This window comes from Sphaeramia orbicularis, chromosome 24 (assembly GCF_902148855.1).
Source record: "Sphaeramia orbicularis chromosome 24, fSphaOr1.1, whole genome shotgun sequence".
Lineage (NCBI taxonomy): Eukaryota > Metazoa > Chordata > Actinopteri > Kurtiformes > Apogonidae > Sphaeramia > Sphaeramia orbicularis.
Window position 1 is genome coordinate 26,626,970 of NC_043979.1, and position 17,644 is coordinate 26,644,613.

The 17,644-nt window shown below is 36.2% G+C and overlaps 2 protein-coding genes across 2 annotated transcripts in view; one reads left to right on the forward strand and one right to left on the reverse strand.

Moving 5' to 3' along the window:
- Window positions 1-17,644, forward strand: part of slc30a2 (solute carrier family 30 member 2) — a 37,004-nt gene that overhangs the window by 15,722 nt on the left and 3,638 nt on the right. Inside the window, exons 3-6 of the mRNA XM_030127899.1 lie at window positions 10,493-10,639; window positions 12,931-13,084; window positions 15,839-16,058; window positions 16,811-16,916. Coding sequence (XP_029983759.1) covers window positions 10,493-10,639; window positions 12,931-13,084; window positions 15,839-16,058; window positions 16,811-16,916 — 627 coding nt within the window. The remainder of the gene's footprint in view (window positions 1-10,492; window positions 10,640-12,930; window positions 13,085-15,838; window positions 16,059-16,810; window positions 16,917-17,644) is intronic.
- On the reverse strand, window positions 264-15,959 carry LOC115414665 (uncharacterized). The gene is made up of 7 exons (XM_030127902.1): window positions 15,823-15,959; window positions 8,512-8,658; window positions 6,614-6,922; window positions 6,280-6,522; window positions 2,101-2,136; window positions 815-919; window positions 264-728 (listed from the first exon to the last, which is right to left on the reverse strand). Exons 2-7 carry the CDS (start codon window positions 8,564-8,566, stop codon window positions 685-687), a joined length of 792 nt encoding a protein of 263 aa, XP_029983762.1. The 5' UTR covers window positions 8,567-8,658; window positions 15,823-15,959; the 3' UTR covers window positions 264-684.

The following is a 17,644-nucleotide window of genomic DNA, read 5'->3' on the forward strand; positions in this document are numbered from 1 at the left end:
ACATTAAATCTACATAACAGGCCACCTTTTCTCCTGTTTTACTGTATGGTGTCCTTGAGTGCCAAGAAAGGCATCTATAACTAAAAGGTATTATTATTATATTACAAAGACAAAGCAGATGTTGACAAATATCATGCCTGTTCTCGTTCAGTATCAAATCTATAGCCTAAAACCCAATGATATTAATTCAGAATACTGTAAAATGGAAAACTAGAATGTCTGCTGGATTAAAAATTTTATTCTGATGAAAGAATACAACAAAAATAAAACCCAAACATACACAAAAATAAACAGAAAGTTAGCGATTCATAATCACAAAGATTAACAGTTGATATGGCAAGTGGCAAATGACTACTAAGTCCTGCTAAACTATTTACATACACAAATTAAAGTTATGGAGTTTTAATCATAAGGATCTGAAAATCTGAGATAATTCCAACTATAGTCATTGGTGATGTCATTTCTCAGCTGATATTGAAGTTATCGATCATCAACGTCAGAGACAGAAGGTTCTCTGACATTTTCATACCTCACTGCAACATCGTCTTCATCTTCATCCCTACAGACCTGTTAAACAACAATATTTAGTGCTTCAAATGAACCATAAGTGACTGACGTCTCTGTAGCTGAATGTTTAAAAGTCCTGTACAAACACTAAAAGTACATTATGTGTGATTATTGTGTTTATGTTCGTCTTACAGCGTTGGCATTAGTTTGTCTCTGGTTCCCTGCAAGTAAATCAGATTCATCAATCAGTTCAGATCTAAGCTTAATGTTCATGGTCATGTGATCCAAAAAGTTTTCATATTCCCACCTAAAGCTCTGATGAGAAGAGCAGTAATCACAGAAATGAGGACGAATTCAACAACACGCACGACCAACATGACCAAGTGGAGAGGATGAGCTGCTTCTGTACATGCTGTAAAACAGAAAAACAACACAGAAGTCACAAAAATCTGATCATTAGCTTTAAATATAATGTATTTTATGTGTATTTTTGGCAGATTTGTTAGTTTTCAGGAGATGTAGGAGACTGGGGTCTGCTGATTCAGGACCAATGCAATTTTTCAGCTTGTCATTGGCATCACATGCCTTTTTTGGATCCTTCGAGGCTCACTAATGAACAACGTCTGCAACACTGACTCCCCAGTACAACATAGTTTGACAAATGACAGCGGTTCTAGATGCTTGATTTTATGTTCAGTAACTCATAATTTGTTGGGAAAAAAAATGATTTGTGCTTCATTTATAATCACCTATATGGCCAGTGAATTGAATATAGGAAAATACCTGATATTCATTGAAAAATGCCAGATGCAGAGGGTAATATTATGATGAATGGTGATAAATAACGTAAGACAGGTTAGATGTAGTGAAAAATTCATCTGAAAGTCACCAGAAAAATACCTCTAAGTCTTTGTGCGTTAACACAAATATCTAACAGTCAGCATGTAGATATGGAGACGATCTGCTGAAGTTTAATATGAGCACCAGAATGGAGAAGAAGGATTTAAGTGACTTTGAAAATGGATGTTGATGCCAAACAGGCTGGTCTGAGCATTTCACAACTCCTGATCTACTAGAATTTTCATGCATATCCAGCACTAACATTCCTAGAGATTGGTCTGAGAAAGTGAAAATTTTCAGCAAGTGGCAGATCTCTGAAACGCCAGAGATCAGAGGAGAACGGACAGACTGGTTTGAGCTGATAGAAAGACAACAGTGAATCAAATACCCACTGGTTACAAATGAGGTATGCACAAAAAAACCTCTGAATGCACATGTCAAACCTTGAAGCAGATGAGCAAATGCAGTCACATATACACTCACCGGCCACTTTATTAGGTACACCCATTGCCAGTAAGGTTCACCTCAAAGTGGCCATAATAATCAGAGAGGATCTAATTTTTACATTAAAAATCTTATTATAGCAAGAAACTTTTCTTGTTATAACACAGGAATAGACTTAAAAATTTTAATTTTTTTGGCAGGTGTAACCAAAAATAAAATTAAAACCAGTTAATATACGTAAAGCACAAATGATATGTACGTTTCTCCAAAATTCAAGACAAAAAAATCGTAAAACTGTTGAGTCATTACCTTGTATGGTGGGTGCTGCTGTTGTTGTATTCTCACCTGGATAAATCAAAAACACCAAAGATACTCTTAAGTAAGAAAAGCCCTACATTTAACACCTTTAGTAGCCATATAAAGTAAGAATGAACATTATTGTCCCCTATAATCAAATGTGGTGGTTTTAGTTTACAGTTTTCTAGTGTTGGGTTACAAATGGGGGATCAGATCCAGTTCAGAAAGAAACACTGGTGAAGCCGTTTGATAGTGTAAAAATAATAGTTTATAAATTGCTGTAATATACTAAAGCAAATGATAACATAACTTTCACATCAAAACATGATGCATAACTATATTGTGAAAACATTTATTTCTGGCAGAATTTGATTTAATTCAGGAGCACGACTGTGAAAAATAAAAATAATTCCAGATAAAACTAAAAAATCTGCACAAATTATGTGTCAGTGACTACATTTACATGCACACTAATATTCCTGTATTTCAAAATTCAGAAAAGGACAATACTCCAAATAAGTGGTTTACATGACCAATGAAAATAATAATATTCCTGTTTATATGTTGCTGTGCATACCCCATGAAATATGTTTTTTCAGTGTTTTCCACAGCCTCCCTCTTATGTTGCATAAAACATCTTCTAGAAAAAAGGTTTTCTGATATTTGCTCATATCTATAAATCTGTCGATATCCTCTGTTGTAATGTTTGACAGCAGGTGTGTAGAACTGAGGATACGTCTTTGGAATCATCCATCTCTACCAGAAAGGATCTTTGTGTTTACTACAGCTTCCAAATGTGCTACGTACATTTTCAAAGAATCCTGATAAAACAGGAATAATATTGTTATATCCCACGTGTCTGAGTCGGAAAATCCTCCATTTAGAAACACACCTAATCTGGAATATCTAAGCAGAACTACTGACTACTATACTACTGACATGAAACGTGTCAATCCAGAACACTGTAAAACTGTGAATTATGGTTGAATTATGGTAGAATATTAGTGTACTCTAAAATGTAATCAATGTGATTCAAGAGAAGGACTCATACAAATGCTTTGCCATTACCTTGTGTTGTGGGAACAGCTGTTGTGGATGAAAACAACTAAAAGTCTTTAGTAAGAAAATGTTTCATATTTAACAGTTTTAGTAGACATACAAAGTTACATAAACATGTCTTAGGGACAGTGCTACAGTCTGTTGCAAGAGAAGATAGATCCTAGCAGTGATATACTCGTGATAAAACATACCTTATGTAAAAAGTGAGAGTACTACATATAAAACCTCTACATATACTTCTTAGGCTATGTTCAGACAGCAGGTCTTAATGCACAATTTGAATTTTTTGGTGAAATCCAAATTTTTTATGTGCTCGTTCATATTACACACTAAATGTGACTTATATCACTTTTGAGTATGAACTGAATGTAACCCTGAAGTGAGCCGCGTGCGCAAAAGAGGTCCTGACGTAATACGTGACCACGCAGGCCCGTACTGTGTTTATGGAAGTAAATATGTTTTTCCCATCACACCTCCTCCTGGGACGCAGATTTGTGACGTTTGTCGCATTTTAATGACGTAAAGGTCAGGTAAATGCGACCTGGCCGTTCAGACTGAAGTTGCAAAATATGCAAAATATCAGTTACGTTTTGGGATTTAGGACCTCATGTGAAAGTGGCCTGGGTCGGATTTGTGCTGTTCAAATGGTTTTAACAGATCGAATACAAGTCACATATGGGCAAAAAAATCTGATTTGGATCAGATTTGCCTGCAGTCTGAACGTAGCTTTAGTTTGTGACAACATGCAGTACAGTTGGATCCAGGTCGACATGAGACTCCACCAAAGAAGACTGCTGTGTTAAATTTGGGCAAACTCATTTTCAGTCAGGGCTGCAGGAAAATGACATTATTTAGCTCTGAGCACTGGTGAATGTAGTACTTTTTAACCCTTTTAAGACTGCCATTAGAACAGGCTGCCTAGGTGTCCTCATGTTTTCTATGCAATAAAAGTGTCAGAAAATGTCTTCTTTTACACCTTTGTTGTCAGGAAGAATTTAACTGTCAATATCTGGCCATTAATTATCATTATTCTAAATAATAAATGCTTACAACAGTGTGTTTTAGTCAGAATGGAAAAAAAAAAAAAAAAAAAAAAGAAGTTTTTAGCATATCTATTATCAGAAACAACTGTAAATGTCCATAACAACACTTTTCGAGATTGCAGAAATAAACTTTCAACTATTTTACATCTGCTCAAACATGCTTTTGGGTCTTGAACATTCAGTATCCATATTATGGTTTCATATGGTTTGTTATTTCCTGGCATTTTTTAGCCTGTGTGGAAGTCTCTGAAACAGTTCCTTTCTACTTATAATAGAGTCCCACACTGCTGCTGTATAGTGTGATATAGTGTCAGAAAGCTCAGGATCTTAGCTTTCCGATGCCATTTGAATTTTGTGGATAGTGCAAAGGGTCCAGGAGTTACAGTAATTTGAGTGCTGTAAAGTGCAAAATACAGCGCCGCAGAGATTGCTGTTGTTAAAGGGTTACAGGATGCTCAGGTACATGGTCACTGAACTCAGACTATGAACGTGGTCTGCTGTAGTACTGAGTGTCTGCTAAAAATGTGGTTTATTGATGAAATGTTTGATTTCATGGATTGCAATGGTAAACCTCAGTAGGTATATTGGTTGTGGGTGTGAATGTAAGAGCGAATGGTTGTTGTCTGTATAGGTCAGTCCTGTGATGAAGTGGTGACACACCCTCTTGAAGAATAAGTGGTTTGGAAAATGAATGGATGGATGATTGCAATGATGTGTTTCCTGTTTGGAAACTAGTATTAAAGACGATGATGATAAGGTGATCTTGGTCCATGTCCAGGGACTACAGATAACAATTAGCTCTTGGCTCTTTCCGGTACAATACATAATAGTGAAAAAAAGTTTGTGGCATTTCAGACACCCTTAAAATTTTACACAATCTCAAATATTATCATGAAATATTTGAGGTGTTCTGCATCAAACAGACACAAACAAATGTAAATTATATATTGTTTTGTTCATTGTTAACTAGAAAAAAATAACAAAACTAAATTGGTGGGAGTTTCACCATGTCATGCCCTGGATGTGTTTCATTATGTTGCTGAAACATCCAGTTTTGACCTTGATGGAACAGAGCACGTGCAGAAGGGAATGTGTGGGTTTGGAGAATGGAATACTTGGCAAAGTTCAATGACTAAAAACTGGTTCTTAATGTAATATATAATAAATACATGGGGTGTCCAAAAACTTTTTTTCCACCATTGAAAATGTCATGAAGTTGAGCTACTGTATATTACATAGATTTTGCAGTAACTCCAGTCCATGTGTCTGTCTCCTTAATGCAGTGGTTCCCAACCTTTTTTTGGCTTGTGACCCCATTTCAACATCACAAATTTCTGGCGACCCAAAACATTCAAAACAAAGGCTGTTTTTTTTTTTTTTTTGCTAACATTAATTTGTTTTTGATCATGTAATAGTTTGCTATACAATGGTGCAAATAAACATTACTTTTAGATACACATTTAGTCTATGTAATATATATTATTATGGATGGAGGCAGAAAAGCCAGGTTGAGATTATTGCACAAAGTAAGAATTTGATTTTCCTTGGTCAGGATATGTACAGTCAGTCCAGCTTGTATTTACAAGGCTGACAATTAATACTGAACAAACAATAACTCAAACTATAAACGAGCTGCAGAATCTTAAACCATCCACAATGAACATTTGAAAGATAAACAGTACCACAGTGCCTCAGTTTCAGCTTCAGAGTATGTCATGTCTTTTATGTGTTGTGATTGTCTCTCGCAACTCACCGTATATTTTTAATAGTAAGTTGTTATTTTTATCAATTACTAGAAATTTCAGCTGACCATATTTGAATTCCAGGTGACCCCAAGGTTTGAAAACACTGCCTTAATGTGTTGGTGTTTAACCATGATCTACTCACATATACACCTATACAACCAATGTTTGATGTTTCAGACTTAAGTGTTAGGTTAGCACATTAGCTAACTAATGCTAATTCCCACTGAATGTTTCAAACTGGATCTTTGTGGATTACCCTGTTAAACAAGAAGACTCTTATGAGGTGTTTCACATGTAAGCAATCAGATGTAGGGATTCTAGTTTATAGCTTATCATATTCTTACGTGGAGACTGACGGCTCAGGGGAAACATGTGCACTTCTCCATTTTTCGCCGTTACCACACACTTCAAGAGCGTTTCAAATGGAAGATCAAGTTGACTGAAGGTAACACTGGAGGAGCAGTCTGAGTTCCATACTGATGCCGTGTGATTTCCTGTTATCAGCCACTTGACTGTGTGTGTGCACTCTCCAAATGGTCTGAAAGAGCAGCTGAATCTCACCCAGTAGGCGCCTACAGATTCACTGACTACGCAAAACAACAAGAGTAAAATTACCTTCACACTCATAATTGTGTTCATGCTTTAGTGTTTATTTTTTAAAGAAGGGTAAATACTCACAGGTAACAACAGACAGCAACAGCCCAAGTGACATCCTTCTTTTGTCCTCTTGACATTGGTAAACACCGGCGTCCTCAGCTGTGACCTCACTTATAACCAGAGAACAGTTCGCTGAAAGACTCAGCCGTTTTGATTTAGATTTGACATTTTCATGAATCTCTCCATTTCCAATGAGTGTCACAGAGTCAGAGGGACGGTAGAGCCAGCTAATATCCTCACATTTCTCTGGACGATACGTTTTATATGTACAGATCAAAGTCACTTCATCTCCAGCTTTGACGGTGTGGCTGTATGGATTTCCATTTACTGCTACAGAGAAGATGACAAACAACACAATGTTAGAGGACGTGGCCCTGCAACACACCAAGACTCTAAAGATCTGAACAAGATATTTGAAAGGAATCCTTTTGTAGAAAGAGGAATTAAAGCATTAAATTGTTGAACTACATTAATTGCCTGTAACTGAACCCATGATTATGATTTTTGTGTAAATCAGTGGTTCCCAACCTTTTTTGGCTCGTGACCCCATTTTAACATCACAAATTTCTGGCGACCCCAGACATTCAAAACGGAGACATTTTTTTGCTAAAATTAATTTGTTTTTGATCATGTAATAGTTTGCTATATTATGTTCAAAATAAATATTAATTTTAGACGACGTTTAGTCTACATAATGTATATTGTTATGGACGGGGGCAGTAAAGCCAGGTGTAGATTACTGCACAAAGTGAGAATTTGATTTTCCTTGGTCAGGATATGTACAGTCAGTCCAGCTTGGATTAACAAGGCTGACAATTAATACTGAACGAACGAACTCAAACTATGAATTATGAAAGAGCTGCAGCATCTGAAACTGAACACAATGAACATTTGAAAGATAAACAGTACCACAGTGCTTCAGTTTCAGCTTCACAGTTTGTCTTGTAAGGATTGGGATTGTCTCTGTCAACTCACCATATATTTTTTATTAGTAAGTTGTTGTTTTTTTTTAAAAAATTTTTATCAATTACTAGAAGTTTCAGGTGACCCCATTTGAATTCCAGGTGACCCCACGTGGGATCCCGACCCCAAGGTTGAAAAACACTGGTGTAAATAATGCAATTATAAAGTTCAACCTTACCTACTCCTACTCCTACTACTACTACTACTAACAATAATAAAGGGAGCGTTGCCATGACTACCCTCGTGGGTGATGAGAGATCTTGTGGATTCTGGAAGAGATGGGGAGCCACTCAAGTTTATGGAGACTGTGTGATATGTTCCTGTTAATGAATTCTCATCAAGATTTGGGCAGCAATGTTTTGAATGAACTGCAGTTTCTTAAGAGATTTTTTCTGGGACCGCAATGAGCAGGGCATTGCAGTAGTTGAGCCTGGAACCCAAATCTAAAGGTGTTTTTTTTGTCACTGCTTGTTTGGCTACTGCTTGGTTTCACTGACTTTGCCAATAGAATGGGGCGGTTTCCTGGAAAAATATCAAATGATTTTCTAGTTCTGCTCTGGAAAGAAAATGGTGATAAATTGCATGGCATAGATGGAAAAGAGGCAAAATAGCAGAAGACAAAGACGATCATGATATATTACATGGTTTCCCAGATCTCATGTCGTTTCATAAATCTGTACAACTGAATGTGTGATCAATACCTTAAAACGGCTACATCACGTTTTTTCAAATGAACATTTATTTGCTTCCTTTGCACAAAATTGGAGATAAATAACCAAACAATTAACTAACTCACTAACCGAGCAACCAAGCGAGCAAGCAACCACATGCACGCACACATGCACGCACACGAAAGAAGGTACAAGCAAAAAGAAAAAAAAAATTAGCTGTGTTTTTCTTTCTACTGGTAACATAAATGAAATTGACCTTTGTTATTCTTGTGTTTATTTACTTACCTGTAAAGTGAAGTATCACAGTTAAGAACAGTTTAATCCTCCCGAATTCAGCCATTGCACGTCTCCGTCTTTACTCTGACACTGATAACTGTCTGAACAGCGTACATCAGAGTTAGTCCAGTGGAAAAATTCAGCCGCCTCTTCTTCCTGTAATGAGATGAATATCAAGTAAGGGTTTTTTTTTTTATATCTAAATATTTATATAATTTTGTCACATGTGCAATCACATGTTGACCTTTGATCATACTGTCTTCTCTGGGTTTTTCTTAATGTTCAGCCAAAAAAAAATATTCTCACTTTTACATATTTGACAAATCCACAGTGATGGATGTCTGTAAAGATCTTGTATATCTAAAGGAGTTATTATCATAATAAAAACACAGACTGAGGTAAAGAAATAAAACAGACTGAAACAGACGAAAGAAGTAAAACAAATAGTGGAAGAAGTATTCTGATCCTTTAGTAAAAGTACCAATGCAGCAATTTTAAAATGACTCTAATACAAGTAAAAATCCTGAATCAAAATTGCTATTTAAATAAGTAGTATCAACTGATTGTAGCTCAACTACTGAAGTTAATGTACACTCACTAGTTGGATTTTATTAGATTTTTGGTGAAAATTTATTTAAAGGAAAGAATGTGGGAAGTTTCAACCAAAAAAAAAAAAAAAAATCAGACAAAAGGTTGAGTAGACTACACATTGCTTAAAGAGGTTCTATTTAATACTGACATTCTAAACTCTCAACAGAAGGGGGAACTCATGTACCAGAACACACTCAGAACTACCAAAACCACCAATGACCAACTCCATGTATCCATAGACTGTATCACTCAATGAGTAAAGTATAAAGCTCATTGCTTTAGATGCTTTAGATGCTATATTATTGTGTATCTGTTGTTTTTTTTTAATCAGTTTTAGTATATCTTATATTTCTTCTTATTTTTACTAGTTTTAGCATATCTTATATTTTTATCGACAACTTTGAACAGCACTTTGGGCACTTTGCATTGTTTTAAATGTGCTATATAAATAAACTTGACTTTGACCGTGGTTGTTTACTCCCATCTGTATTATGGTATCAAGTTTTCTTCTTTAATTAAAACCTCATAGCAGGTTATTTTAGTTGGTCAAAATAACAGTGTCTTATAATCTTTATGTGCTGCATCAGCTGATAGTTTACATTATAGCTCTGTTAGCTTAGCTCTGATTTTAGACAGAAAACAGCTACAGTGAAGCCACAAATCACCTCTATTTTCTGTAGGGGTTGTGTTGTCAATAGCTGCACTAAAGATCTGTTTGGAATCATCCACACAAGGTCAGAACTGTCACAGTTTAGTCTGTACTGTGGATCAACAAACAGCCACTTAGGAAAGATAATAACATCATATAACTTTATACCATTATAAACCTCATAATCAAACTCATTTATGGAGAAGAAACACTAATTTCAGCATCAAACTCCATTCTTTTCATTTAAATGTGTCCAGTGCTGAAAACAACAGTGCTTCCAGCTTTTATTACTTTGTCACCTTCTTTGACTCTAAAAGTTATTTCTTAAAGGTTCTCATGCCATCTGGTCACTTTCTAATGCTTTGGTCAAGGGCCCTGTGGTGTTACTTTACCTTACTACCATGGGAGATCTTCAAAACTTTGATCCTAAATAGGTTGTGGAATAAAAGCAGACTTAAACTTAGACAAACTTTATTGTCATTCAGGTATGCACAAAGTGTATACGCAACAAAATTTCATTGCATTCGGCTTGGGACAAGAATCTAATATAAAGTGCTACGTTGTTTAATACATAATGATAAAATACTACTATAACGTTATTAAATATAGAATTATAGAAATGGATAAAAAGTAAATATTCCAGGGAAGTGAGTACCTCAAAAATACGCATCACAGCGCATAACCTAATGAATTGCTCCCTCTTTCAATGACTGACTGAATATGGGGTTCTTGTTTGGCGGTTTCTTACAGGAGGATACCTGGCCCACAGCCTGGCCATCATGACTGATGCTGCCCACCTCCTGACAGACTTTGGCAGTATGATGGTGAGCCTGTTCTCCCTGTGGATCTCCTCCAGACCACCCACCAAAACCATGAACTTTGGCTGGCACAGATCAGGTCAGGACAAAACTCATGTACTTGTGAGTGGGTGAATACATGGTAAGATGGAGGGATTTATACAATTTATACGTCTTATGAAATAAGTTAGGTCTGTGACCTAAAGACATCGCATACAGATTTATGTTTTTTAAGTGTTTATGCACAATAAAATAAACACTTCTGCTACAATTTACATTCTGTTTGCTATTCATGTAAGTCTAAGGAGACAAAAACAAACAGAAAATAAAGCTAATTAATCAAAAAAATTAAAATGACCATTACAGTGAATAACTTATCCCTGAAATCCTAAATTTGAGTATTACTGAATATTGTACAAGTCAACAAAATATGAAAAAGAGGTCTGTTTTTAGATATATAAACTCTTAACTCTTTAAGTGCCAGACAGTTAAGGGGCTAATAAGCCTTAAAAGTGCCACAGAATTTGGCCGTTTTTCAGTATTTCGCGTCGTTTTAATAATATTTGAAGAATCCTGCAGGAAACCGCTCGGTAACATCCGACCGATTGCTGATTAGATCCAAAACGCACCGGACGCAGCCGATTCATTATTGATCGTAATTTGCATAATTTATAATAATAATAATAATAATAATAATAATAATAATAATAATAATCTTTATTTATATAGCACTTTTCATACATTAAAAACTGTAGCACAAAGTGCTTTACATATCAGTTGAAAAATCAGTACCGCCCCCCACCCACACCCACCCACTCACCCGCACACACACACACACACACACACACACACACATATACATGCAAACCCAAAAGCTCACACATACTTAAGAAGACTGACTGAGCACGGGTAGACCAGAACAAAAATGTACAAGTAAAAGTAAAACATCAATTTAGGAGGCGCTGTCTCAGGGTGCCATCCGCACCAGGATGCAGCCGCCGACCCCGGCGACCAGGCACCAGCAACACAGCCCCGCATCCCAACTAGTGGGAGAGGGCCAACTGGGACCCCCACCCACCAGAAAGGAGCGGACCCCAGTGAGAGAAGGCGCCACAGCCCCCGGAGTCCACAGCCGCCCCCCGGCATGGAGGGCTCCCTCTGATGAAACACCGGAGAATAAGAAACATTAAAAAGATATAAAAATATTATTCGGTCGCGTGACCTCAAATTCCCGTCTGCTTGGTCTCAAAAGGGGGACACAGAAAGAACGTCATCGAAACGTGAGAAAGAAATGGGGGTGGATGGTTTGTCCACAAATATGGCGTGTTCTCCAAAGCTGATCGGATCGGCCCGTGGCACTTTACAGGTTGTTTTCGTAAAGCCGATTTAATCGGCCCATGGCACTGAAAGTGTTAAAGACCTAATCAGCCACCAGTGACCAAATGCATCTACTAATCTAAAATGTTTAATAACTGGTGAACCACTAATCCAATCAATACATGAAAAAAAAAAGTCAGGGAAAATGCCATTTCTCACGGTTTCATGGTCATCAGATATGACCCACTTGGACGTTCAGGGGTCTGTAGTGAACATGGAAACACTGTCATCCTCTGCAACACTTATTCACCAGCGAAACACATGCAGTCTAATAAATGGCAGTGGTTGTAGATGAGTTTTTATGTTCAGCTAATGATTTATTTTACTGAAAAATTCCCATTTTCCTCAGTTTTCTCTGTTTTGATCTAATAACTTTTGAATTTGCTCTGAGCTTTCACAAATATGTACATGATCAGTGACTTAAATATAGAAAAATACCTGCATTTCACTGAACAATGCAAAATGCAGAGGAAAATATTATAATAAATAGTAATAAATCACTTGAATGTAGAGGGGAAAAAAATCATTAGACGTTACCAGAAAAATAGTTTGAGGTCTTTAAGGGTTAATGCGGAATGGCTAATTGAATTGTAAGAATGCAAACTTTGTCCACCTAAGCTTCTTACAGGTTTAATTTATTTTCCCTTGTAAAAAAAATGAACATGTTACAGAACATATTCTAGCACAAATGCAGCAGCGCGTCATAAAAAAAAGATATGATTCCAAAACTCCAATACACGAATACAAGAGACCTCAACCACATGTAATGTTTTAAATTCAATATGTATCAAATTGATTCTAACTCCAACATGAAAAGTTTTAGATAGTTTTAACTGTAAATATTCATACTAGTAATTCATTTAGATTGATTAATCATGCGGTTTGGTTGAACTTACTTTCTTTAGCCTCTTCGTGTAATGCCATGTCTTCTCATTTATAAGGCGGTGTGCTGCCCTGTACTGTGTTTATTAAACATTAAAGTGGTTCAGACTAGCTTCTCTGCTCTCTTCTCAGAGATCCTCGGGGCATTCATCTCAGTCATGTCCATCTGGATCGTCACAGGGGCTTTGGTCTATTTAGCCATCGAGAGGATTGTACGCAACGACTATGAGATTGATGGCCATGTAATGTTAATCACCTCTGGCTGTGCAGTCATTGTCAATATTGTGTGAGTACAGCTCTAATGGGTTTTATGCACAACATTAAAGCAACAGCAATATTTATAGAAAACACCAGAATAACATCTAGAGATAGAAAACTGATATAAACAATGTGTTAACATTAGATCTAACTTATTTACTTTGCACCTACAGCTGAAATGGAAGATTTTAGCCATTTTGGTTAAGGTGTAAATTGTTTTATGCCCAAACAGACGATCTTACAGAACTGCATTGTGGATTAAACTCAACAGTACAGTCCAAATGAGCTCAGACTTAAGCATCCACAGCCATAAATAAAATAAACACACATTAAAACTTTCAAAAAACATTATATATATACTAAAACACTGACAGATGATCGTGCTGCACTATGAGTACTTGTAATTTTTGTACTTAAAGGTTCAATATGTAAAATTTGTCTGCGCTTTTGTACAGTTTGTGTTGGAGTTGGGCATCTACTGATGTTAGCTGACATACTGTATCTAAGCTAACAGTATTCTTGCACAGGAGCAGAAAAGAGGCACAGAAGGGACAAGTGTAAGGAATTTTGATGAAAAAACAACCCCATCTTTGACATAAAAATCAGTGTACAGGATGTTATGATGGATTTAAGATGTAGTTTATGCCATGTCCATGCTACCTTCTTTACACAAAATATCTCTACACACTAGAATGTAAAATTTACTGCATACTATATACACTTTTTAAAGACGCTGCTATAACTACAGTAGGGCCTTTTAATACTATTTATATTCACTATTTATGTTTTGTACAGATTATATTTTTTTTGACTACATTGTTATTGTATTTAAACCTTTATATTGTATTGTTGTATTTGTATCTATGTTTCCTTCTAAAATCATTGGTCAACTGTTTTATGTAATGTCTTGTTTTTATATTCTGTATTAACTGTTGTCTGTTTACCTGCCCAGGGACTACAGTAAATTAGCTATTAGCTAACTCTGGTGTAATCGTGTGACTGCACAATTGCACAATGTCAAATAAACAATAAAATAGTAGGAAAACAGTAGGACAGTCCATTTGTGTTGGACTTCAAACTGTGGACAATATGAACCTTCAGACATATTGGACATAGAGGACTCCGAGAGTTTGGCATGTTCTGAAGTTTACTATATCATATAGATTTTGCAGTAACTCCAGCACATCATGATCCACTGCAGGTGATGCACTCACTTCTACCCCCATGCAACCAATATCTGATGCTTCAGACATAGACATACAGTATATAGATGCATTACACAAAGCACCAATCTGGTTATTCAGGAGTGACATCACTTCCTACTTTGTAGTCCAATCCTGTTCATTCCTCTGTATTCACTCTGGTACAGTACTATATCTCTGAGCCCATAAAACATTTCTTCATTCTACAACTTTACATGTGATGATAAAGAGCAAAGGAACAAAATGAAGTCAATAAGTAAAGCTTAAAGGTTTAAACGCAGGAAAAGCAACAAACTTCAGCATGACTTTACGTTACCACATATGCTAACTAATGTTAATTCCCACTGCATCTGGCCAGCTGGATCTTTGTGGATTACCCTGATAAACAATGAGGTGTTTCACATCTTCACACTTCGTTGTTTATCCTTTATGTGTCCCATCCATTTTAGTTGAAGATAAATAAAAAATGCAGGTCAACACACATCTGACCATAAAGTGAAGCGATGCACTGCTAAAAACAACAAAGAGCATAAACAATATTTAAGCCATGATCTACTGTAGGTAACACACTAACTATGAAATATTTTAATTTAGCCCCTATGAATTCTAATTGGTGCCTTAAGACAGAATTTACAATAAACCAGCACATTGACCCATGGGGATCCACAGGTTCTAGATGTGGTAGTTTTTATGCTGTTGTGTATTCATGCATGGTGTATCGCATTTGTCCAGCAGTCACCACCAAAGCGTTCTGGGTATAGCAATGTGATTGCATGACTACTGCATTCCAAAATTACTAATATCTCCCAAAATAACTTGCCGTTTTCACTAGTCTGTTCCTTGACCAAAAATGTGTCAGTGTGTCAAACTGCAGAAGTCAGCTCTTTCCAAATTTTGTGTGAATCCCTAGACACACATACACGCATGCACACAGAGGCTACTTGGCTTTTATAATATAGACTGCATACAGACTCAGCCAATATAGACTTTTTGGACCCAGAGTAGAGTTTTATATTACTATGATATCACAATTAATAACTTGATAGGCAGGCAAACAGTGGGGTGTGATAGTCCCATTTTCTAATCTCTTCATTTTCTCTGTCCACATATTTTTTTTTCAAAAATTGTCATTTTGGAAGTTAAAACAACTAAACAAAACAGGTTTCTTCTATAAGAACCTCAGTTTTAGTGATATAAAATCCCATTTACGTGTCAATAAGAGACCTAAATATATGGAAAAAAATGAAGGAAATAAGAATAAAAAGCAAGAAATAAAAATAGTTGACAATAATGACAATGACACACAAGTATAACAATTCCCACCCCCATCCAACTATCCTGACGCTATATCATGTAAACAATAAAATATTATTTTAAGAAATAAGCAAAAAATGATTGAAAAATAGCATCTCATAACTTCTGGACTTGATATAAATAATGGTCAAGCTCACTTTTACTGTCTGTCATAAAAAACTACATCATTCCCAAAAACCTCATTATCTACAGTAGGACTATATTTGTACCTGTGAACCCTTAAGCAAGGCATGCACAACAATAACAGTACCTCTGTCTGTGTGCAGCATGGCCTACATCCTCCATCACTCCACCACGTTCCACGCCCACGGCAGTGGCTACCACCAGATTGACGAAAACGGCCAGAGTCCCGTCTCTCATGGCCACTCGCACACTCTTCTCAGTGGCCATGGCAACACCAGCGTCCGCGCAGCCTTCATCCACGTGGTTGGCGACCTGCTGCAGAGTGTCGGAGTTATGGTGGCGGCCATTATCATCTACTTTCGGGTCAGATATAGATCACATTCATGTTAGGGTGAGAATGGGATGTCAGTTAGAGTAAATGATGGATATGAGTTCTTCCTCTGGTCATCCTGGTTTTCATTCCACTTGTTTATGCTCAAAATCATTATCAAGTATAAAGTCATGATATTACAATAAAAAAGTCAGAATATGACTATAATAAAGGCATAAAAGTGTGAAGAAAATCATCAGAAATTTACCTATTATGAGGACAAAATTGTGATACATTGAGAACATAATAAAATTAGAAGAAAAAAGTCATAATATTTCTTGAGAAAAGTCAGAATAGTCAGGACATAAAGTCAGAACAGTATGAAAATAAGTTCATAAAATAACATGATTACAGACAGAATATTATTACAAAAATGTCAGAATATTATGAGAATAGAAATGTAAAATTTTGAAAATAAAGTCAATACTTTGTCAAAAAAAGCATATTAGCCTAATTTTATTTTCTATCATTTTTTGTTTATTTCTAGATGTAGCACTAATTATGAGACAATTCAAAACAAATAAGTGCTTTTATTAATTCTCATGTTTCAGTTTAATGTTGTTATCATCATGTTTAACTTTTATCCTTGTTCTTGTTCATATTGAAGAGTCAAAGATGTTCTTTTTGTCTAAAATTGCCTTGAGCGTCTAAATATGTCATGACTGCAGAAACACCATCTGATGTTTCTTGTCTCACTCTTTGAAGCCATTTTATTTCTAAACATGCACCTTTTTTTGTCTTTCAGCCTGAGTACAAAGTTGCAGACCCCATCTGCACGTTCCTGTTTTCTGTCTTTGTCCTCTGCACCACCGTCACCATCCTCAGAGACGTCTTCAGGATACTCATGGAAGGTATTCAACAGCTAAATGTCTTACATATTCTGAATCATATCCTAAAGACCGTAAAAAACTGCTAAAACTTATCTCTAAACCAAATGTGATTACTGGGTTTAGAGATAAGGACATTGAAGAAATTCCGGTGAATTCAGCCAATCCTGCCTCTGATACTGTTTCTGAGAAAGTTTGGCCTGTGGGTAAATGCAGCCTCTTTGTGTGATAAGTTCAGTATCACTTCAGTGTGCTTTATCATTTAGTCACATGATCCAAATGAAACTGACCATCAGATTGTTATCCCTGTGAGTTTCCTGACTTTGAAACAGCTAAAGTTCATTTTCACATAGACGCCATATGAACAAAAGCACTGGGTCACCTATACATTACACCAACAGAAGCTTTGTTGACATTATGTTTTAATCAGTATGCAGTAATATGGAGTTTCCAATTCATCCAGAAGAGCATTTGTGAAACCAGACATTAAGCCCCTCTATATGACCCTAAAAATACCATAACTGTGAGTAATAAGATAATTGTAATAATCGGATTTGATGCATTTACGTGTACTTCAGTAACGTGATAATGGAAAAACCCTGGTTTAGAATGTTTTAGTCTGTTATCAGATTTCTTTACATAGCAAATGTCTTCTGTTCTGCTGACTACATGACTTCCATTCTAGGATACAGTTTTTCAAATACACATTTACAGATGTAAAAGAACCAAAAGAATAAGATTAACAGGTATAC

What these genes read in the sequence shown, in the direction of transcription:
- LOC115414665 (XM_030127902.1), bottom strand. Translation starts at nt 8,566, where the DNA reads ATGGCTGAATTCGGGAGGATTAAACTGTTCTTAACTGTGATACTTCAC. An exon ending in GTTGCTGTCTGTTGTTACCT is followed by an intron (nt 6,523 to 6,613) that starts GTGAGTATTTAC and finishes TGTTTTGCGTAG; the next exon opens with TCAGTGAATCTGTAGGCGCC. An exon ending in TCTTCTCATCAGAGCTTTAG is followed by an intron (nt 729 to 814) that starts GTGGGAATATGA and finishes ATTTACTTGCAG; the next exon opens with GGAACCAGAGACAAACTAAT.